This window comes from Ochotona curzoniae, unplaced genomic scaffold (genome assembly GCF_017591425.1).
Source record: "Ochotona curzoniae isolate NIBS_2020 unplaced genomic scaffold, NIBS_Ocur_1.0 scaffold_4701, whole genome shotgun sequence".
Classification (NCBI taxonomy): domain Eukaryota; kingdom Metazoa; phylum Chordata; class Mammalia; order Lagomorpha; family Ochotonidae; genus Ochotona; species Ochotona curzoniae.
In genome coordinates, this window is record NW_024467122.1 from 67,855,735 (window position 1) to 67,878,819 (window position 23,085).

Here is a 23,085-nt window from a genome sequence, read left to right on the forward strand (position 1 = left end):
GCGCTGGGCCCTAGTTTTTAGATCTTAAGAGTTTATCCTTGACTATCAGTGTGTAGGTAAATCACAGTTAAAATGACTCATTACTACTGCTAGTCATTTAAAGAAATTAGGATCAACAAAAGAAACCCTAGTCTGTTTCTTATTTTGTTTTTGAACATTGAAACTAGTAATATCCACCCTGAATTATATATTCTTGAACAATAATTCTCCAGCAGTTGGCGCTGCAGAAGATGACTTAAGCCACTGCCTGCAGTGCAGCATCCCGTCCCCGAGTGCTGATTCCAGTTCTTGCTGCTCTGCTTCAGATCCAGTTTCCTAGTGAAGTGCGTGGGAAGGCGGTGAAAGGTGGTCCAGGTGCCTGGCTGCCGCCCTCTGGATGACCAGGACGGAGCCCGTGGCTGCTGGCTTTGGCCTGGCCTTTTGCAGTGAAAGGAAAATTCTCTCCTTTTTGAAAAAAATGTTCAAGAATGTTTCAGACATATATTTGAAAGATTGGGCATTTTTAGGGAGTATTTAATGCTTCATGTGTAGCTCAACAAACTTCCGGTTCTGTTTTTATCGGCAGTGAGCCAGTGAGCTCTTGTTTGCTGGTTCACTTGCCAGATGGGCTGGGCCAGGGCTCGAGGCAGGAAGCAGGAGTGCCACCCGGGTCTCCGTTACTGGAGCCAGCTCCCCCGCCTCCCAGGGCCTTCCTACCTAGTGGGAAGCCAGGGACAGGTGCCTCGATCAGAGACCCAAGCGTTTTGTTCATTAGGCTAAATTCACACTCCAACACCTATAACTTTTAAAACAAGAAAGTGCACTGCCAAGTAGGATGGCCCCAAGTCATGTGTGAGTTGATGGATGTAAACTATATAAAACATGCAGTCATTCACACTAGCCACGATTTAGGTATTGAGTAACAAGCACTGCAGAAAGTTGTACCGCACAGTGCTACACTAAAAGCAGATTATACAGTGGAGCAAGAAACCTGTGCAAGAGACAGGCTTCCCCGTGCTGTGGGCTGCGTGAGGCATTCAGTAAACCTGCTCAAGGGAGGCAGCAGAGGTCTAGCCTGTGGCCCAGGTAGTTTCTGGAAGTGGGCCAAGGGGTGCCTGTGATACACTACGAGATGAGAGCAACAACTGTGTGAGAACAGTCTGAGGGCTCAGGGTGCTCCCCACCTACCATGGAGTGCGAGCTGCCTCCTTGTAAGAGGAGCACAAAAGGGACCAGTGGGAAGCCCCACCCATTTCACTGGCCCCCACAATTTGTGGCTATAGTATCCTTCTCCAACTGGTTTTGGCCTATTTCAGATCAAATATATTATGATATATATTTTTAAAGATTTATTATTATTGGACAATCAGATATGCAAAGAGGAAGAGAGACAGAGGAAGATCTTCCGTCTGATGATTCACTCCCCAAGTGACCGCAACGGCTGGAGCTGAGCCAATCCAGAGCCAGGAGCCTCTTCTGGGTCTCCCACGCGGGTGCAGGGTCCCAAAGCCTTGGGCTGTCCTCGACTGCTTTCCCGGGCCACAGGCAGGGAGCTGGAAGGGAAGCGGGGCTGCCGGGATTAGAACTGGTGCCCATATGGGATCCCGCGCGTTCAAGGCGAGGACTTTAGCTACTAAGGCTATCATGCTGGGCCCTGTGATATTTTCTTAATGTCAAATGTACTATCACTTTGTTTTCATTTGCAGGACATGTGAATATGTCAATTTACTCAAACAAGCACTTGTTCGTGGACAGTGGAAACCAGTCACAGTTAAATTATTAAAGGATTTGGGGAGCCTCAGACCATGGTATTATAACAGGGATTATAACTTCATCAATTCTTCAATAAGAGTATCAGTCTTTGTTTTTTAAAAACAGTTTATTATATATTTAAGTGAATGTGACAAAAATGCAGAGGATCTTTGTGTAGAGGAGCCAGAGACCCTGGCTTGTTCTGGCCTCTTTGTTGTTCGTGATGCTCCGCCTGCTGTGTCTGTGTCCTGTCCCGAGTTAGACCTGTGGTGGTTAGTCTTAACTTTTAGAAAGAGTTAGGGAGCTTCTGTTTGTTAACTTACTCCCCAAATGGCCTCAGTGGCTGGGGTGAAGCTAGGAGCTTCCTGTGAGTCTCCCACATGAGTGCAGGGGACCAAGGACTTAAGTCAGGCGTTTAGCAAGGAGCTGGATCAGGAATGGAGTAGCCAGGACGTGAACTAGTGCCCATATGGGATGGGAGCATTGCAGGCAGAGGCTTTATCTGTTGTAAGCGTTGGCCCCTTACAGTTAATTTTTAACTTGTTACATGCTTCTGTCAGCTTAACCAAGTTGATGGCAGGGTCCAGTAATTCTGCATCCTCTCTTGGCTTGCTGCTCTTCTCAGTTAAGGGCACTTGCTGGAGTCCCTGTGTATGGTGAACAGCAGGTAACGCGTGCACACAGCTTTGTTAACTGCAGATGGGGATGCATACATCTTGCACAAGTGTCACATGTACTTGACAGGAACTACCTGCGTGTTGTATCAGTCAGTAATGGTTAAGATGAGTTTTTATTTAAAATTGAAGAGTGAAGAGAAACAAGCCTGGGGTTTGAAGTTAAAAGTTTGCATTTAAAAGACTCACATCAGTCCAGTTCTAAAACCTGACAGATACTACTGAAAGGGTGTGGATGACATTGTGGCACAGTGGTTAAGCTGTCACCTAGAGTGCAAGCCAGCATCCCATGAGTTTAGGACCAGCTTCTCCACCTCTGATCCAGTTCCCTGTTAATGCACTTGGGCAAGAAGTGGAATACTGCCCGTGTGGGGGGCGCTTTCTATGTATGTAGGAGACTGGATGGAGTTCTTGGCTTCTGGCTTCAGCCTGGCTCAGTCCCAGTTGTTGCAGCTCTTTGGGGAGTAAACTAGCTACTGGAAAATTCTCACTCATATTCTTTAACTTTGACTTCCAATTAAGCAAATCTTGAAAAAAATAAAAAAGCAAGTACAGCTCAATCTCACATTATAAATGCAAGAATAGTAAATAGAATGCTAGCAAATAATGCTAGTGTGTTTACAATGCTAACATAGAGAAATATACACAGATCAAGTAGGAGTTAAACACTGATTCAGTATTAGAAAATATAATGTATTAGAAAAAAAGTCAAAATTCTCAAATTGATTTTAATAAAACTCCACATCAATTACTAATTAAAGGAAGAAGAAAGTAACTTACTAAGCCAGAAGTGGAAATGTTAACTTGCTGAGGCTGTCAGCGGTCACTGGAGCTAATGGGGAAGCAGGGATAACCCTCCACGCAAGTGGCACAAGCCAGGCACGGCCTGCACGGATGCTGCCATTCAAAGGACAAGGATGAGAAGTAAGACTCAATCAGGGAAGTCAAACGTCAAATGATCAATGTTGGCAGAGGAACTGTTTACATACCTGGATTATTTTTTGAAATCAGATGAAAAATTATGAGAGCATTTTGAATAGTTATTGTCCCGAGACTTGCTTTTCCGGGAGCATCAATTTGTTTCTTTTAATCAAAGATATTACTTTGACAAGTTTTAAGCATGGAGTTAAAAAGTGTAGGATAGCAGCCACATACAAAAAGCCACCCTTCCCCCTCAAGTTGCTTTTCTATGCAGAGAAAAAGGATCTATGAACTGTAGCGTAAGAAAAAGGACGGATCAGCCCTGGAGAGAGCACGCTGTAGTTTTGGGTGGGAAGACACACTATGCTGGAGAGGTCAGTTTTCTCCAAGGGTATTTCTTAACCTTAGTCTGACTTGTTCAGAACTTCCTCTGGAGGCAGAAGTTCTTGGGAGGAGCTGAGAAGGTTTTTGAAGTAGATAAAGGAATGGGATAGAGATAGGGAAACGTTTCTAGAAGTGCTAAAATAGGAGATCCCGGTACAAACATGTACATGGGAATTTGTTACGTGACAAAGAAAACGGTTCAAATCAGTGTGGAAAAGAAGACATTAGTAAGTGACATTAGTGTATATGAGTAACATTGTGAAAACATTCATTTCACCACTACTTCAGATTTTAACATGTTACGTAAGAGTACAGCCAAGGCCAGAGCCTACAAAGCAAGTATAGAGCATGCCATTTGGTCTGGCCCTGCCAAGGCAACTGCAGGCTTCACTTGAAATTCAGTAACTCTGTGGCAGGCTAATTTTTGTTGATAATTTTGCACAACACGTGAATGATATTACAAATATCCAAATGGCCATTGGCAGAAAAATGATTCCCACCCATAACAGGAAAGAGATCAGAGATTTAACTATATAATAGTGGTGGCCACTGGAAAAATGGAAAGGAAATAAAACTTAAAAAAAAAAACTTGTAACAAAAATATTTGATGGAGAATACCTCCCATTTCTCTGTAACTGTCTTCAAATAAGTAAATATTTTTACAGTGTGTTTGAGAGGTAGGTGGCAGGAAGGGAAGGAGGAAGACTCATCTTTGATTTGCTGGTTCATTTCCCAAATGCTCCCACACGGGTAGCAGGAGGCCGAGGCCACAAGCCGTCAGGAAGCTGGACCAGAGGCAGAGGGGAACTTGTTCTCAGGCTGTGATGCAGCAGGTGGGACTAGGGAGTCTGGATGGAGTATATGAATGAAAGGAAATACAGATGGCCACTGGTACATCCTAAGAATGATTGGTTACAGTTAAGGAAATGGAAGTGAAACAAGGTGGGCCAAGAGGCTAGATAACTGTCCTTGGGATGGGGCACTCAGGGGATGTTACTGTTTGAAGTGCAGATTGGTACCATGGTGATCTACCTGAAGGGCAGAGTTGTGATCAACATCTTTATAGGCATTTCCTTACAGACAATAATTTTACTTACAAACATGAACAATATGGAAGGTATTCATTAAAGCAGTATTGTAAGAATCAGTTACATAACAAAGAGTTGAGCAGTAACTATTCCATTGGAACAGATTTTTCAAATAGTAAAATGTCAGTTGTCCCATTAGTTAGGAATATGCTGTTATCTTGGCAGTGTTCCTCTTAAAGAAATGTGTATGTCTTAATAATTTTCCTTATTGCCAAGAAACATGTGAATTGTAGAATTTGGGAGAAATTTTAAAAAGAGCACATATGTCCAAGACACATTGTGTGGTTAAGGGCTTTTATGCACTGTGATTTAAAAATTGTTTCTTAAATAGTCAGCAGTTAGAACCTGGTAATAATGCAAGGTGGTGGCAGAGTGGGCTCTCTCAGTGCAGCCAGGGTGTAGCTGCTGCTGCTGCTGTTGGAACTCCCTGGCAGTGGAGCTGGCATTGTAACACCGCCAGTTAAGCCACTGCTTGCAACTAGTGCTTGAGTTCATTCATCCTACTCTTTGAGTCCTGGCTGCTCCACTGGGCAGAAATAAGCTGAGGGACCTGAGGGTGGTGGCTGTCTGAGGTGAAGCATCTCAGGGAGTTGAGGGGGAGTGGAGAGCTGGCGCAGGATGCTGGGAGGAGGCCAGGACAGGAACAGGGTACACAGGTGTGTGTGGGGGGGTGCTCAGGACTGCCACTGGGTGGTTGCCAGAGTCACAGCAGGGAGCACTCCTGCATTCTGACATTTAGGCTTCGACTCCACGTGAGCTACTGTGACATGTTGAGCAGATCCTTGAGATGAGAGGTTCTAAATAACCCCCGGTGGGCCCAGAGCTGCGTGCCTGTGTACACCTGGGAGGTGCCACAGTCCCAGCCTCAGCACTGCAGTGCGTGCTAGGTTTTCTAACATTTTCAAGTTTCAATACTCTATTTTATGTACCACATTTTATCCATTAATCTCTTGCTGGCCCAAGGATGTCAGGCACATTTTGGCTATTGTAAACTGTGCTACCATGAGCATGGTGGCTTGGCACTTGGTTGAGTGGATGCACTCCTACATTGCTGCATTGCCTGTTGTGTGAGGACCAGTCAGACTCTGCTTCAGAGGCTGCAGCATCTCCCACACCACACGGGGATCCACTGTCCTGTGCCAGCTGCAGTCTGGAGGCAGGCGTTGTGGTGCGGCAAGATGCTGAGATGGACATGTCAGCATCCCTCCCCAGAGTCCCAGGGTCAAGTCTTGGCACCTCTGCTTCCAATGCAGCTTTCTGCACTGTGCCTGGAAGGCAGAGGATGGAAGCCCACAGCTCCCCAAGTGGGGACTGAAGTGACTTCCGGCTTCGACCTAACCTGGATCTGGCTGTCGTGGTCATGGATGCTGGTAAACCGGCAGCTGCAGGCTTGCTCTGTCATTAGACCTGCCCCCCCCCCTTAAGAAAGGTGTCTGTAAACCTTGCTTTGCATTTGAATTTCCCTAATAACTTAGTAATGTTAATTATCTTTTGATATGCTTACTGGCTATTTTTTTGTCTTCAAAGAAAAACCATTCCAGGTGTTTGCCCTGTGGTTGGTTTTATTGCCTTGGAGTTGTAGTTCTTTACTTGTGATGCTTAGTCAAACCTTTTCAAACTTACTTATGTTTCCATTCTTCTCATACTGTCCCAAGATGTACGAATTATAATTTTGATAAATTCCAACTAACTCAGCTTTTTCTTTGCATGTGTTTGATGTCCTAGGAAATTATTACCATGTGCAATGATGGGGAGCTTTTCCCCTGAGGGTTTATAAAACCTGGGCATCTTCTGCCAGGCCTGATGACTTGATTTGGTACTTGGTGCAACATTTCTTTAGCATGCCGTTGGAAGAACTGCTCTCTCTTCTCATTGACCTGTGTTGCTGTTCTCCTCTGAAAAAAGCCCACAGCTGAGAGTCACTGTTGAGGGCTGACTAGTCACTGTTTGTCCCTGAGCCAGGACTTTTGTCCCTTGGGGTCCCCTGAGCATCTGTAGCAAGCACACACTGCCCACTAACTCTGTCGTGCTGGTGCAGATGCAGTTGTCTTCATTTCCTTTTAGGAATATAGAAACATTTTTGTGTCTTTTCATTAGATTTCCTGCTCTTAAAAATGTTAATTTTCATGAATTAAGTTCACAAATTCATTTTTTCATGATTTTAAGCATTTGGTGTTGCTCCTTAAATATGACTGGCAAATCTAGGTTTTCTTCTGTGTTCTCTTGTGTTCCCTAGGAGTTGTGTAGTTCTGAGTTTTACAGGTAAGCTTTGTTTTATTCTGAACTGAGTTTGTGTCCTCCTCCAGCCACCTCGTCCTGACAGTCTCCCTTCTTGTCAGTGACTGCACTTGTGCTTCTGTTGTGTTGGTTAGCTTGCCTTCAGTGCTTTAATCCCTGCGCCTCTACAGTGAGTCTGAGCAGTATCAGCCTTCCAGTCTCATTCCTCTCCTACAGTATGGTTTTTGTCTTTTAATATCTCCTAAATTTTCTTTCAGCAATAGTTTGTAGTTTTCTGGTACAATTAAAATCTTTCCCTAATATTTTTTATTTTCCATATAGGATCATGTCATCTGTGAACTGAGATGATTCTGCTTTTCCTCTTTTGATACTTTTTTTTGTTTCTTGTTTGCTCTGAAACTTCTGTCCTTGTCTTGTTCCTCGTTTTAGGGGAGAGCTGGGAGTTTCCATAGATGGCCTTTCTCATGCTGAAGTTGTTCTTTCCCTAGTTTAAGTGTTTAGATGCTGATTTTAAATGTGGGTGATTCCATTTTTTCTTTCTTCACATCTCTCTCTCCTCTGTCCCTGTCTCAGGTATGCTATAGGGAATGTAAGGTTGGAACAGTTGTACCCTCCTGGGCACTGGCCTTGCCATAAGACACAAAGTTGCTAGTGTTGTATTCCTGGGCTCTATTTGGACGGAAATCAAACAAAGAATGGTCACTGTGCCCTGGAGCTTGGAACTGGCTCCTGGAAAGGAGAGTGGAGGCAAGGCAGGGCTGGGAGCTACAACCTCCTGGGCATGGTCACAAAAGCAGCAGCCCCTTGGTGCCCGCCCAGTACCCAGCTCCCACCTGAGCCCTTCCAGACCTCGTTCCTGCTAACTCCCCTGAAGGGATTCTTTCTGAAACTGGTCTTCTGGAAGCTGAAGCTGGCTTGGTCTAACCAGCCACCCACACAGGTTCCCAGCATATAGATCCTGGCTCTTGAAATCCTAGGGGGAGTGTTTCTTCCCAAGGGGGGACACAGGGCTTTGAGGTTTTTTTTCCTTTAAAAGCAGTAACATGTGTTTTGTATTATGTCTCTGACTGTGACTGGTGGTGTGCAGAGTTGGCATATTTCTCCTGTAAGGGACAAGGGAGTGACTATTTCAGGCTTGCAGCACATGGTCTCTGCCTCACCCACACTGCACACACAGGGCATGGCTGTGCCCTGACGAAACTTTACCAAACCAGGTGGCTGCTGGCTTAGGGCCCTTGTTTATGAACTAATCCTTACAAGAAGAAAGTGTAGCTGTTGTGGCTGTTGGGGATTAAACAGTCTGCACAAAGGGTTCCTTGGGGTCTAGGAGGAGGTATAGTCATTTATATCTTAGTTATGGCTGCAAATGTTCATTTAAAACTTTTTAAATGCTTAAGTGCTTTGTCTTCTATAATGTAACATATTGAGAGAACTGCCATTAAAACTTTGATTTGATCAGCAAAGTTAATCAGAAGGTGCTGTGCACACACCACTGTGCTCACAAGCAGATACTATGTGTGTGGTTTGCAACTGAAAAAGGAGTTTCTGAGGTCTGTGGGCACTAGCCGAGAGTTCCTGCTGCGCCGTTCAGCCTCACAGTTCACGTTTTAGTCTATGATAAACTGCATCAGTAAACATCTTATTTAAATGCTGGAAAAATTGATTTGGTTTTAGATTGTCTCCGAAGTTTTACCGACTTGGAAGAACTCGATGAGACAGAGTTATATATGTGCCATAAATGCAAAAAGAAGCAAAAGTCCACAAAAAAGTTTTGGATTCAAAAACTACCCAAGGTAAGTGTAGAATTGCAGGTTCTGAGGCCTGTTATAGGGCAGGGGAGGCCTGTGCCTGCCCATGTGAGCTGCTCCAGGGTAGCCTCTCGACCTTGGGAGAAGGCAGAAGGCACATGGGAAGAAATGACAGGTCAGAAAAGTGACAGGGCACCCCCTGTGTTTGGGGGATACTAGTACGGGCAGCCACTGGCAAGGCAGGTATTTGGTCACAGTGTCTGTGTGTGTCTGACCCACAGGTGCTCTGCTTGCATCTGAAAAGATTCCACTGGACAGCGTACTTAAGGAACAAAGTGGACACATACGTAGAGTTTCCACTGAGAGGCCTAGATATGAAATGCTACTTGCTGGAGGTAAGGTGCTCACACTTTGCCATCCAAGGCTTCACGCACAGAGGCTGCCGAGGCACATCCTCCCAGGGCCTCCCGACCACTGCTCCTAACTCATCCTGGGGATGCCTCTTCTTGTTCCGCAGCCTGAGAACAGCGACCCTGACAACTGCCTGTATGACCTTGCCGCGGTGGTGGTGCACCACGGCTCTGGGTGAGTGTGCCTGTGCCACCGGTTGGGTGGGAAAGCCTGTCAGCCTTGTTTGGTCTCCCCACACTCCCCAAAAGTGGACTCAGATGCCTTCCAGGGAGTGGAAGCCAGCTTCCCTCCCCTGCTGGCAAGGAGAGGAATCTGCTGAGTTGGGGCAAGTTCAGAGCTGCTTCTGTTTGAACCTTGCATTGCCAATCCACAGGGCGTAGTCACTCCCCTGGGTGGCCGAGCTTCCTGGGGGAGGACGGGAGTAACCACTGGGAAGGACCCTTGTGTCATTGACTCTTCCCCCTCAGTTTGTGTCGGGGACGGATTTCTTCTGATTTTTGTTCTGTGTAACCTCCAAACTTAAACTGTTGCTATTGGGCCTACTACTACTCAGGTTTAAACCCTTTTCTTTCAGAACTGTGCAGCCCCATCTCCACTGTCATGGGTGAACACAAGTCTGAAGCTCCTTTTGAGGCAGTCTGTTTGCATTGTGGTTGGTTTCCTTTTCTCTCGAGGAGCTTGCAGGAACCCCAGTCCTTGGACTTAAGATATAGCTGCCATTTTCCCATTTGGTAGTTTGGTTTTCAGCTCCTGGAATTGCATGTCTATTCTCTCCCCACCTCTCCAAGTTGCCTTCCACGTGCTGAAAACTGTTCTGTAATGACTTAGTTCTGTTCCCCACATCACTAACTTGGGTCTCACCTGTTTCCCCACTGGAGCACAGCATCGCACTGCTTCCGGCTGGGGACAGTCACATTTTTCTTACTTTATGGTCGGAGCACCTTCTGGAAACTACTGGTAGTAATGAAAACTGTCTTTCTAGTTTTCTGCATTAAATTTCTCAAGGATTCAACACTTTTCTTTATGCCTTTCTCCTACATGTTCTTTATTTCCCCTCAATAATTTGCTTTTTGGGAGTTTGCTGAGAATGACAGTGAGGGATGGAGTCCTCATTGATAGGGCAGATTTGTCAGCTGCTGCCAGCGTTTGCGTGGATCCTACAGGCAGAAGATGCCCCCGAGGACCGTGGCAGCAGCAGCGGTGCCTGCTGGGGGTAGGCCACTTTCCCACACCTCGGCCCCTGTGTCGCAGGCCCTGAGCTGCTCTTCTCTAGCCAATGCTGTGTTTCATGCACTCTAGAAAACCCTCGGTTGCTGGCTAGTGGAGAATTTTTTTTTTCTGCTTCACTGGAATTTCTGAAGGAATTTGAACGAGAATGTAGGAAGTTAAGCTTGGGGCAGACATGTGGCCTGGAGGTTTAAGAGGATTCCATAATGGGATCGCATCCTGACCTCATTCCAGACTTCCCGCTAAATGCAGACCCCCCAAGGCTCAGGCAGTTGGCCTTTGCCGGTCATAGTTCCAGTTGCCAGCTTTACTCAGCCCCAGCTAGTCTGACATTGGAGAGTAAAGCAGTGATGGGAGCTCTTTCTCTCAAATTTTATAAGCACTTTTGATGCCCCCAAGAAGCTTTGAAGAGTATTTTGTAGCTGGTCATAGTGCACGTTCCAAGGTGGGCCTGCTGTCTGAGTTTGCAGCTACTTCCCCTTCACTGACTAGAGCCAGGAGTCCCACCCAGGTCTCCAGCCAGCACTGATATGGGTGCCAGTGCCCCAAGCAAGGCTTGGCTGCTGTGCCACACCACCACAACACCAGCCCGTAAGACTGCTTAACTAGGAACAAAATTTGACCTAACATGTAACAAATTATATGTGACTATTCAAATCCTTGTGTGATTTCTGCATTCTGTCCTTTGACCTTTGCTTTGCAGGGTCGGTTCTGGACATTACACAGCATACGCCACCCACGAAGGCCGCTGGTTCCATTTCAATGACAGTACTGTGACACTGACGGACGAAGAGACCGTGGGCAAGGCCAAGGCCTACATCCTTTTCTATGTGGAACACCAGGCCAAAGCTGGATCGGATAAACTTTAATACCTCCTCCAAATCATCACTCATCAACTATAGAGGACAAGCATTTCCAGTTTTCCATAAATACTTGATCCAAGATTTAATTTCATTGTGCACTTTTCAATTTCTCTTTGGGGTTTAGTTTCATCAGTGGTAATGACTTACTGAACATGGGCACCAACTAATTTTTTTTGTTCTACCAGAAAACCTCAGCAGACATTTTGATTTGCTGCTTTAGTTGTAATTCAATTTTTATGTGTAGTTTCCAAAATTTAGTTCTATTTGACTTTTTTGTATTAATGTTTTCAGTTCTCACTCTGAGGCACATTTGCATACATGCTTTTGTTACCCTCACACGTTGAAAACAAGAAGTGTTGCCGGTCGCGGGGTGACGGAAGGGCCGCTGCGTGGAGGCTCGTGGGTTCCCCGCACACAGCCCTCAGTGCCTTGTGTGGGCTTCGTCCCGGCTGCCTGTGATCAGGGACCCGAGGGCATCACTGAGCAGACCAGGTAACCGCTCCTCTGCGTGTCTCTCAGGGCTGCTGTTCATCAGCACTAACTCAATAAACCTGTTGGTTCTGTTGTACCTGCACCACAAAGTCCAGCGTTACTGCATTGGTTGGTTGGCAGGTATTCTGTTTCTTCACAAGGGAGACGGGCTGGGAGCACAGAGAAGACCAGCTCCATTCAGGACGTGCCAGCTGAGACCTCCACCAGCAAGTGTGCAGCTGCTTCTCTGGGACCCCCTGCCTGCTGAGGGCGGGGTGCACACCTCCCGGGGCCTGTCCTGCCAGCGGAACACAGGGACGACGGTCGCGTGATGGGTATCACTTTGGACTGTAGCAGCCTGTTTTCAGAACTAGATGTATGCACTTTAAACCTAACCGCACCCCGCTGGAAGGCAGCAGTTAGGATTTCCAGGAGCATCCTAAGCCGGTCCCCCCCAGCCAAGCAGACTTGTGGGTAAAGAAATGATCGAACGGTGAGCCCCCCATGACTCCCCTCCTGTGTCTGACACGGGAAATTGCAGGCTAACGGGATGACTGCCCACATTTCCTCAGTAAATATAACCAACAAAGCTAAGAGGACAGGGATAAATACATCAGGTTTAAAGTTGTTATTCAACACAGTGGCCCCGTGAGGTCATGTTAAAGCTCAGTGCCTCAGTTGAGGTCTGGACATGGAGCTGCAGGATGGGGCAGACCTCTGACGCTCCCCACACTACGCCGAGTGCCCTGTGTGACACGGCGCTATCTTCCTGCCAGTGAATAGAGGCTTGCAGGCTCAGGCCTTAGAATGCAGCACCAGAGCCTTAACAGGAACGGTGTACAGTGCCAAGGCCTCTCCTGGATTGTAGGAAATGTTGGTAATGACTGTCTGATCGGCCCCTGTTGAGGCTGTGGCTGCGTGACTCCTGTAGCCAAGCCCTGGCCCCTATCCTGCAGAGGGCTTTGCAGGAGTGCCCCACTGCAGCAGCAGGCCCGGCTCTCTGTCCCCTTCCACCCAGTGGTGTGACCATGCCCACCTGTATTCTGAACCTGCAGCTGGGTGGCCTCAGCACACCTCCTGTGACGGCTCAGCTCTGCTCTCGCACTCCTGCCCTGTTGTCCTGGAATAAGAAAACCCTTTCAGAAGTCCTCCCCCTCAGGTGGGTGAGAGTCTGTGGCAATAGCACCCCCTCTCCATGGTGGACAGCCCCCCTGGGCTCTGCTCCTGCTGTGGAGATGAGATGCAGGCCCACCCTTCCCCCCACTTTCTGGGTGGGCACAAGTTTGCTCCTTACAGCCAGCCTCCCCCCCGCCCCCCGGCTGTGCACCAAGTCTACTCACAAGGGGGCATCCGCATTCATCCCTGCCCTCCATCGCGCAGCCCAAGGGCCGGGCCCCTGCCCCAGGTCAGTGCCGTCCTGGCTGGCCCTGCTGTGATGGAGTCCCTGCCGCCGCCCACAGGCCTGCAAGTACCTGATTCAAGTTGTGACCGCGTTACTGTCCAGCCTCACCAACCTGAATGTTTGATGCAAGGTTTCATTAAAGGTCTCCTTTCTTTCTCCTTGACTCATATTTCCTAACATCTCCTGTGGCATGTGCCTGAGCTGCCAGAACACAGGAACAAATCCTGTGGGCAGCCCGGGGCTGACTGCTGCTGTGCCTGGGCCCACAGGGCTACTCCGCCTCCCCTACCCAGCTGGGCTCTTCTCCATGCCCAAAGCTGCTTCCTTGGGGGTAAAGGGATTTTGTTATTTTCAAGCAGCAAACAAGTGCTGCTTTTAAACACCAGGCCTATTGCACCTCTGCCCTCACAGGAGGGTCAAGGAGCCATGGAGATGCAGGCTTGTCCCCTTTGGGAGGCTGGGAGAACTGAGCCCCACCAGCTGACAGCACCCCCCCACCATGCTTCACTGTTCCCACAGGGCACTGGCTCCAGGCTCTGAGGCAGCAGCAGGCCTCCACCCCTGCAAGAGTTTCCAGTGGAACGTCCTGCTTTGAGGGAAATGGGAACCCCCAAAGCTTTCTGCCCAGTGTGCCTGTGCAGTCGCAGCCCTAAGCAGCAGAGCGCTGTGGGTCACAGTGCTCAGTGGAGTCTGCCCAGCCACGGGGCCTACAAAGAGCAGCCCGCTGCCCCTCCATGCCAAATGCAGCAGTGGCTTCTGTCACTACACCCCCCAGAGCCAGCTGAAGCCACCTGTCTCCTCCGGCGGTGTGCCAGCCACATGGCCTAGTGATCCATTTATTCCAACCCTACTTCAATCCCATGGCAGAGGGCCTAGAGCCCTAGGAGCCGGGAACCTGCACTGCCAAGGCAGACCAGGCGAGCCAGGGAACCAGAGCCTGCGAACGAGGGACGACAGAACATATGCCCTGAGGGGCAAGTCTGAGAAAGCAGAGGCTGATTCCCAAGTTGGAGGTGGGGAGTGCTGGGGCGCTGCTTGGGGGCCAGTACAGTTCGAGGTGTGAAGCCCCCTATCAGGAAAGAGGTGAAGCCAGGTGAAGGGACCCAGGCATAGAGGCAAGTAAGAGCCTGGGGAGGGCAGGTCCGGGGAGGCTGTGGCCAACAAGTGCAGGCTGGAAACACTGTGCTCCAAGGCCACCGACTCTGTTTCTGGTGCTGCGGCACCCCTGTCCCCTGGTGCACCTGAGAATCACAACTGCTCTCCTCCTTCGATCAGCGCAGAGCCTGCCAGCAGGGGCATGCCAGGAGTATGTCCTGTGTGCCACTGTGGACTCCAAAAGACACAGAAACCCTTTTAAGCAAACTGAGGATCTACCACCAGCTGCCTTGTCGCCAGGATTCCCAATCCCTCCGACCATCAGCTGCACCAACTGCTACCCTCCCGGAGGCCTGCAGCCTGGCCTTTCTCCCCCGCCTCGGTGCCTCAGCAGCAGTTGCTGGCCAAAAATAAACCCCCATTCCTCAACCATATATGTCCACTGGGCCGGAGCGGGGGAGGAGCTGCAGCCGCGGGCGGGCAGCTGGATCGCAGCCCCCACGCACTGTCCTGGGCCACACTTTGCCATGCACATCACCCAGCTCAACCGCGAGTGCCTACTGCACCTCTTCTCCTTCCTGGACAAGGACAGCAGGAAGAGCCTGGCCAGCACCTGCTCATGCCTGTGGGCTGTGTTCGAGGAGCCTGCCCTCTGGCCGTTGCTGCACTTTAGCTCGCTCAACGAGCTGCGCAAGGACAACTTCCGGCTGGGCCCTGCGCTGCGCAGCCTCTCCATCTGCTGGCACTCCAGCCGCGCACAGGTGTGTGGCACTGAGGACTGGCGCCGCAGCACCTTCCACAGGACCCTCTGCAGCCGCCACGAGAGTCTGGTCAACGACTTTCTCCTTAAGGTGTGCGACAGGTAGGCACCCCCAGATCGCCAAGGCTGCACCTGGACACCCCTGGGCCTCCCTGCAGCACACTGTCCAGCACAAGGGCAAAACTGAGGGTGACACTAATCCTCCCCAGGGTTACCCTCGCATGGGCTACCCCCGCGCTGGGGCAGCAGCCTTCCCTGGCAGCACAAGGGAAATGCAAGGGAGTGGGGAAGTGGGTCTGTCCAAACCCCCAGCCAGCATGTGGGGGGCAGGGGCCCTGCTATCTTTCTCACACACACAGAGAAGGGTTGACGGCCGGACCACGTGGAGGACCCCCAGCTCCGCAGCTCTCCACCCAGGGGACCCCAGTTCCAGTCAAGAACGAGCTCATGTGCCCTCTCTAAACAGGATGAAGTCCCTCACCTCACCAGGCGGGGCAGTCCATTACACACCAGCACCTGGCAAGCAGGGGTCAACTCTGAGCCCAGTATACAGAGGTTCCCAGGAGAGGGGCCACCCACCACCCTTGGGCCTCAACATCCAGTGCCCTTCAGCACCCTGGAGGTGGCACATCTCCTCACCGACACACTAGCCCAGCAAGGCTTAGATTGGTCCTGGTCAGAGCCGAGTCACAGGAGCTCTCTATGGTACATTCCTCATGGACCAAACTGCAGCCTTGTACCTGAGGGCCCTGGGCATCTCCCTTCACCTCCCGAGGCCCAGCGGGGCACAGCCTGGGAGCTAAGACAAGGCAAACATCCTGAACACCTGACGGAAGCACCCCCCCATTCCAACTCCCACCAGCGGCCACAGGAGCCAAGGCCCTACCCTGGGGCACTCGACTCCAGTTTCCTGGACGCCCCCCCCCCTACCTGGAGAAGGCAGAATTATTATACCCCCCAGTCCTCACTGTAAGGCCCAACTGAGGTGGGTGGGGGACAGCCCAGGAGGCCCAGGGAGGTGAGTGGTACGGCCACCTGAGGAAGGGGGCTGGGAAAGGTGGCTGGCACGGCCGGACCAGAAGACTTCAGCCCCCTCCTCGGCCAAGCAGGGACATATGGATCCTTTGTCTCCCCAGCCGCACCTCAATTTCTGATTACAGCCCTGTGATAAAAGCGACACTGTTTCCCTGGCATTACTTCTCTGGCCCTCTGTCTGTGATGGACCGGAGAACCTCGCCTGGGAGCGCGCTCAATAAGGCCTACTCTGAGCCAAAATTTATTGGGGAGCGCTCCCGGGCGAGGGCGCCAGCGAGCCGAGCAAACACCAACAACCGCAAAGTCCAACTCTGCTCAAGATCTCCTGGCAGCAGGTCCCAGGTGGGGCGGCCCAGGGCCTTGCTGGGTGGGCAAGTCTTCCACGCCGGTGCCCTGGAGCACACGGTCACACCACGGCTCCAAGCAGCTTCAGTCTAGAGCCCAGAACCCACCCAGGGGCGTCCAGCCAGGGTCATTCAGACACAGACGGAAGCCAGGTGGGGGCCACCAACCACGCACCGCACTGCCTTCCCACCCCGCAGTCACAAGTCTGGAGAGAGGCAAAGGCCGTGGTGTCTCCTGGAGCCCAGGGTCTGGCCGCCCGGCGGTGTCCCACGCAGACTCCGGGTCGTGACCGAGGCCCCTCGGCCGGCCCGCCTCCCCGCGCGCTCACGGCGCTCTCCCCGCAGGTGCCCCAACCTGGCGTCCGTCACGCTGTCGGGCTGCGGCCATGTCACCGACGACTGCCTGGCCTGCCTGCTGCGCTGCTGCCCGCGCCTGCGCGCGCTGCGCCTCGAGAACTGTGCGCGCGTCACCAACCGCACGCTGGCGGCCGTGGCGGCGCACGGGCGCGCGCTGCAGACGCTGCACGTGGACTTCTGCCGCAACGTGAGCGCGGCCGGCCTGCACCGCCTGCGCGCCGCCTGCCCGCACCTGGCCCTGCGCGCCGAGCACAGCGCAGCCATGATCCCCGACCAGCCCCCGCGCCCCGCGGCCCCCCGCAAACTGCTGCCGCGCTGAGCCTTGCCCTGGGCCTCCTTTCCCGTGCAACGCCTACCTCACACCAGGGTTTCACCCGTAAGATGGACGTGACATTAAATGGTCAAATGCTTAGCAAAGGTGCGAGTGCTTCTCACTCAACGCTGGCTTGCCCTACCCCTCTTCCCCTCACCCACCCACGGGCCACCCGAGGGGAATAGGACCCCTGTAGCACAGCCCCCGGCCCATGCCAGCTGGCACTTCTGCTAGGAGTGACCACATTCGCCATTCCAGAAAATTCGCTACCATTGCTAATTTGGTTCTTACATAAACCGCAGCTGTCCATATTCCTAACCGTTCTTATAGAAGAAAACCCACGCGAAAAAGCCACGCGAGGTTTGCAAAGAAAAAGCAGTAGCCCCGGCCGAGCCTGTTGACAAAGCATCACTGTAAGCTGATAGAAAAGCTGAAACTTCACCTGTGGGGTTTGCTGGCTGTGGCCACGTGCCTGGACTTCCAGCGTCAGCTCGAGGGCTGCAGTCCGTTGCTGTCCACGGTGCGGAAGGGCTGAGCCCAGTGGCGACCTGCTGGTCAGCGAGCTTGAGGAGACGTGGGTCCTGACACGGGACCGGAAACGGAAGCACGTCTGCCAGGGAGCCGTGGCTGCGCTTGGCCCCACCCCAGCTGAGCCAGGTGAAGGGCCTTCCCTGCTCCTGCTCGCAGCTGCCTTAATTTGTTGCCAAATTAGGAAAAGGCAAGGAGGGCCAGGTGAGGCTTGTTCTGGGGCGCCCACTTTAGAGAGGAGGGGTTAGGCTGAGCTGTGTGACTTTCCCTCCACTCACACGTGGGCAAGAACTGCAGCTAGGTGATGCCGTGCCCAGTGTCATTGCTAAGGCTCAAAATTGGTCCCCCTGCCAATTTCATTGGCACAGGATCGCTGTGCGCCTTGAGCCAATGAGCTGTCTCCACTCAGCTTTCCAGCAGCCACTGTGCACAGGCACCTGGTGGGTGATGCCCTTGACGGGGTACAGCACCCACTCACTCTCAGGGCAGGTGTCCCAGCGGGCCGTGAACATGCTCTGTAGCCACCCCTGGCTGGTACCAGAGAGCCCGCGTTGGAGCCTGGCCTGGCTTCCAACCCCACTTCCTGATTACACAGCGGGTGATGACTCAAATAATTGGGTTTCTGTAATACACATGGGAGACCCAAACCAAGTTCCAGCTCAGGGTTTCCACCAGGCCCAGCCCTGACTGGTGGACATCTGGGCAATGAACGGTAAATGGGAGATCACTGACTCACATAAGAATTTACAAAAACGCAAAGCCAGCATTGTAGCATAACAGATAAAGCCATTACCGGTGACACAACATGGGCATCCCTATATGGACAGCAATTCGAGTTGCAGCTGCTCCACTTCTGATTCAGATCCCTGCCAATGTGGGAGACCCAGAGGGAGCTCCCGGGACCTGCCTTGGGCCTGGGTCAGTTGGGGTCATCTGGGGAGTAAACTAGTGCATGGGAGATATCTCTTAACCCTACCTTTCAGATAAATAAAATTTAAAAAAAAATTCTAAAAACAATTCTTAACAGTATTCACTCAGATTTGCATAGAACAAAAGGCCCTGAATGCTAAACCAATTCAGCAAACTCATCCACCCACAAGCATTTAGTAGATCCTGGCCACGGGCTAGGTCAGGCCCTACCTCCGAGCTGTGCCCTGGGCGCTCAGGGGTGTTCTTGATGTGTTGCCATCCATCCCTTCCAAGGAGTCAGGACCTCTCTGAGCCTGCTTCATCTGTAAAATGGAACTAACACACTCTCAATGTCATTGTCACTAGATTACACACGCAATCCCCAGAAGACATCGTCACAGCCAGGGTGGGGATCAAGACAGACAGGTGAGGCTAGAAAAGCTGAACACTTGGCCGAAGCCACAGGGCCCCAGGCTGGGCCTGTGAGTGGGCAGTCCTGCCAGCAGGCCCAGCTCAGCAAAGGCAGGAGTCAGGATCTCAGGACATATTGGTGGGAGGGCTGAGCTGGGGCTGGACAGTCCCATAGCCACTCAGAAAGGGATTGGGGAGGCACCTGTGCCATCTCAGCCTCTTGCAAAAGTTCATGGAAAATGTATATCATAAAAATGTGTGGTTTTTTTTCCAGTAAACTTGTCTTTCAATTACATTTTCCCGTGAACTCTTTGAAGCACCCTTCTATCAGATGCTGGAGCACTCACTCTGCCCATCTCAGTTTTGGACAGGGCACATACAGGGAAGGCTGGCAGGGGTGGGAGTGCCAGCCCAGCAGAAGGGCAAGAGGCGGGGCCTAGGGTAGGCCTGCTCAGGGCCTCAGGGCTTCCCCCACAGAGTGCCACTGTCCTGTGTCCCCAGTCGTGAGATTCCCGATTCTCCCAGGGGCCAGCAGCAGTGCTGTGAGGCTGGTGCGGCAAGACACTCTGGCAGTTTCTGTGCAGGTTGAATGGAGGGAAACTGAGTGAGCTCCCGAGTTCCCCCACAGCCTGCTGACAGGAATGCAACACCTCAATCCACTGCATTCCCTCTCCTGCCCTTGGCATCCCAAAGTCAGCTCACGCTGAGGGACGTGCCTTTTCCCTCTAGGATTCAATGTCTAAAACACGGCTCATGTTAAAATCTGAGCTCACCAGATGCCCACACCATTTGTCTGGCAGGGCTGGGCAAAAGCCATGAAGCTAGGAGGCCAAGAGCAAAGCCACACCAGAGAGTGAGGGGCCCAGGGAGCTTTGTGACGTTCTTTAAGGGTCACAAAAACTGCAAACCTTGGCTAAGGGAATGAGACCAGCAATGCGCCCACACCTCTGGAAAACAGAGGTGAACCAGAGGAAACAGCCACATGGGGGCCTGCTTCAGGCTGTTCCACTTACACGCTGAGGTTTCAAGCGTCAGGATGATGAACCCAGGACAGCCTCCAATACAACAGCTGCTGACCCTGGCTGGTGCTGAATGCTGGAGTGCCAGCCTGCCTGCAGAGGGCGCTCCCCGCCCCCACCAGTGGTGAAGTCAGGGCCTCCCAGAGCAGCAGGGTGCTAGGGTTATTCTGACCTGAGAACGGCTGGGAGCTGCACACTGCACATCATGGGCCAGCCTGCCAGGAGGGGAGAGCAACTTGTCCCGCGGCAGCAGCTCACCCATGCTGCCCGGGTGGCAGTGATGCAAAAGTGGCTGCTATTCCCTCAGCCAGAGGTCCATGCTGTGCCTCCCCAACCATGAGCGCTGCGGCAGGCACAGAGCCGGGAGCTCTCCCATCTAATTCATACTAAAGGTTCATCTCCACCCAGAAGCCCCCTGGAGGTTCCTGGAAGCTCTGGTCTCCCCTCTGAAATACAATTCCAGTAGAAGCCCTTTCTCAATGAAGATGTCACCATCTAAATATCAGATAGTCTCACTAGCAAGATCAACTTCCTGCCTCATCTTACACGAGCAAAGCCAATTTGTTCTTCCATGTACTCTTTGAAAACACATTCCCTTTGCCTTCCTTGAGGAAAACACGGCCTGCAAGGCTCTCTTGGCAGGACTCTCCTGTGAGCAGGCTCCTGGCAGAGACCTTGTCCACAAGGGACAGTGGTCCTCACTGTTGGTGCTGGAGACAAGCATCATGAGCTCCTGGCAGCCACAGCCTTGGTGGTGGTTCTACAACAGCCCTGTCCCTGAGCACACACGCTCCTGATGCTCCTCGATAAAGAAGCCTGCCACTGGGGTCAGCCAGGAGGTAGGCACAAGCATAGCGCCTGGATGACAGCCCGTGACCCAGCACTCCTGGATTCCCCTGTCAGCACACAGGTAGGTGTCCTTGGGCGCTGGCTGCGCTTCCTGCCAGGGACCAAGTGCAGCAGTGCTGGGTCCTGTGCTCTTACGCCTGAGCTGGGTTGTCTGTCTCTTCATGACTGTCAGTCACGGCCAGGCCCAGCCAGGCCTGTCTCATCCTGGCTCTCTCTCTCACCTGGTGGCACTGTGCCCAGACAGGGTATGCTGCTGCTGTTGTGTGAAGAAGGTTCAGCGAGGATGGGCGAGTGGCTACAGCAAGAAGCCTGCAGTAGGGAACACAGTGAGAGCGGCCCAGGACAAACAGCTGACAATCAGGGCTTCTGGGCCTGGGGGCGGGAAACCCCAGCTGTGGTGGTTCCACACAAAGCTCGCCTGCATGTGGAATGTTTCTGGGTGTCTCCCACAGCACCCAATGGTGCAGGCCCAAGAGCTCTGGTGTGCTGGCCACATCAGGCAGGAGCCCACGGGAAGGAACCCACGCGGCCCACACCCTGGCTCCTGAATTGGCTTTATTTCTCTGCATAAGGAACCCTGCACAGGCAATTCAAATTAAAACAAAATAAATATATGGGTATTCATGTAAAACTGTCCTTTCTAATGAACAATTATACACAATATACAATTTCATGTTCACTGGGTGGGCTTACAAAAATGTATCATTCCCAACTAAAAATGCACCAAAACGATTCCATGCAAACTTATCAAAAGCAACCAAAAATATGGAGGGAAAAACCTGACCGAGAGCACTTCATTTCTTTTTTTTGTTTTTGTTTTTGTACAATCACAGAAAAATAAAAACATCTAATTTCTCTGCTACATTTAGAAGAACTAAATGTGGCCACTGTTTATAATGTCGGTTTATGTCTCTAAAATATCTATGGAGTTACCATGAAAGTACTCAACATCACACTGGGAGTGGGCAGCACTGAGAGAAAAGCAGAGGCAGCACCCGAGGCGCTCAGTAGTCGGTGTCGGAGCCCTCGGCGTTGTCCACGTTTCTCGAGAGCATGTAGTTGTCCATGTCGATGGAGCGGCAGTTATTGATGGCGTAGCGCAGGCGCTCGGCCATGACCAGCTGGCTGGAGTAGGGAGGCAGCCGCAGCTGGAAGAAGCAGGTCTGTGAGGTAGGCAGACTGTCGTAAGGCTGCAGGGGAAGAGAACAAGCAGTGACTGTGCAGCCAGGGAGTAAGACAGCTCCTCTTCCTGCCTCAGGAAGAAGCACAGCCACAGGCAGACCCCACTACGCCACGCGCTCCAGGGGAAGCAGCGACAGGAACAGGGGCTCTGCTGCCTGTGGCCCTGTGGCCTCCAGTGCCCATGCTGCCCTCCTTTCTTCACTTCCTCCAGCACCCTAGTTGTAGGTGGCAGTGGGTCCTGGCTGGCAAGATGGTTTGAGAACAAAACACACATTGTGCCCAACACAGGGTAAGACAGTCTGTGCCTACCTGAGAGCCTAGAACTCAGAAGACAGAGGCAGGACTCCCCAGCTGAGCAGCAGAGGGCGAGGATGGCCGGGCTGGCTGCGGGAGCCCATGGCCCTCCCTCCGCACTGCCCCCAGGGGACCCTCTCTACCTGCTTTGCCGGCTACTCTGCTAGCACGTGACTCAGGAGAGGGAGGCAGAAGCAGCCAGCTAAATTCTGGGCCAGCCACAAAACTGATAGTGATGCAGTCACTGAAAATAATAACTATGATGAAGAACAAATCTGAAAAGTGCCTGGGGTAGACTATCAATCAATCAATCAACCAATCAATAAGAGGGACACAGAATTCTTGGTACATCAGGCAAAAAGTGCCTATGCTTGCAGCCAAGACTAGGGGAATGGCACAGAGGTCAGAAGCACTGCTATGGAGCCAGGATCCTGTGTACACCCTTCACCGAGAGTAATGATGCACTGTTTGGATACATGGTAAACAATTAGTTTGAGAGGCCAAGACATAGTAGGCTAATCTTCTGCCTGAAGTGCCTGCATCCCATATGGGTGCCAGTTTGTGTCTCAGTTGCTCCATTTCCCATCCAGCTCCCTGCTTATGGTCTGGGAAACCAGCAGAGGATGGCCAGGTCCTTGAGACCCTGCACCCATGTGGGAAACCTGGAAGAGGCTCCTGGCTTTGGATCAGCTCGGCTTTGCTACTATGGCCATTTGGGCAGTAAACCAGCAGATAGAATATCTTTCTGTAACTCTGCTTTTCAAATAAAAATAATTTACAGAAGTTACTTTTAAAAGGACAGCCTTCCCTCCTGCCTGCTCACCTTCCTTT

General features: G+C 51.5%; 3 protein-coding genes across 20 annotated transcripts in view; 2 read left to right on the forward strand and 1 right to left on the reverse strand.

The window, feature by feature from the left end:
• Positions 1-11,859, forward strand: part of USP3 (ubiquitin specific peptidase 3) — a 101,264-nt gene extending 89,405 nt beyond the window's left edge. For all 9 annotated transcript variants that reach the window (XM_040968884.1, XM_040968885.1, XM_040968886.1 and 6 more), the window contains 4 exons: positions 8,711-8,829; positions 9,066-9,179; positions 9,302-9,369; positions 11,126-11,859. In XM_040968884.1, coding sequence (XP_040824818.1) covers positions 8,711-8,829; positions 9,066-9,179; positions 9,302-9,369; positions 11,126-11,291 — 467 coding nt within the window. In that variant the 3' untranslated portion in view covers positions 11,292-11,859. The remainder of the gene's footprint in view (positions 1-8,710; positions 8,830-9,065; positions 9,180-9,301; positions 9,370-11,125) is intronic.
• A 2,572-nt stretch (positions 11,860-14,431) lies between these two features.
• Positions 14,432-17,071, forward strand: FBXL22 (F-box and leucine rich repeat protein 22). Its single transcript, XM_040968893.1, has 2 exons — positions 14,432-15,115; positions 16,738-17,071. The coding sequence occupies exons 1-2, from the start codon at positions 14,781-14,783 to the stop codon at positions 17,066-17,068; spliced, it is 666 nt and encodes a 221-aa protein (XP_040824827.1). The 5' UTR covers positions 14,432-14,780; the 3' UTR covers positions 17,069-17,071.
• A 4,249-nt stretch (positions 17,072-21,320) lies between these two features.
• The window catches only part of HERC1 (HECT and RLD domain containing E3 ubiquitin protein ligase family member 1), a 183,515-nt gene continuing 181,750 nt past the window's right edge, over positions 21,321-23,085 (reverse strand). For all 10 annotated transcript variants that reach the window (XM_040970094.1, XM_040970102.1, XM_040970093.1 and 7 more), the window contains exon 78: positions 21,321-21,968. In XM_040970094.1, the coding sequence (XP_040826028.1) occupies positions 21,783-21,968 (186 nt within the window). In that variant the 3' untranslated portion in view covers positions 21,321-21,782. The remainder of the gene's footprint in view (positions 21,969-23,085) is intronic.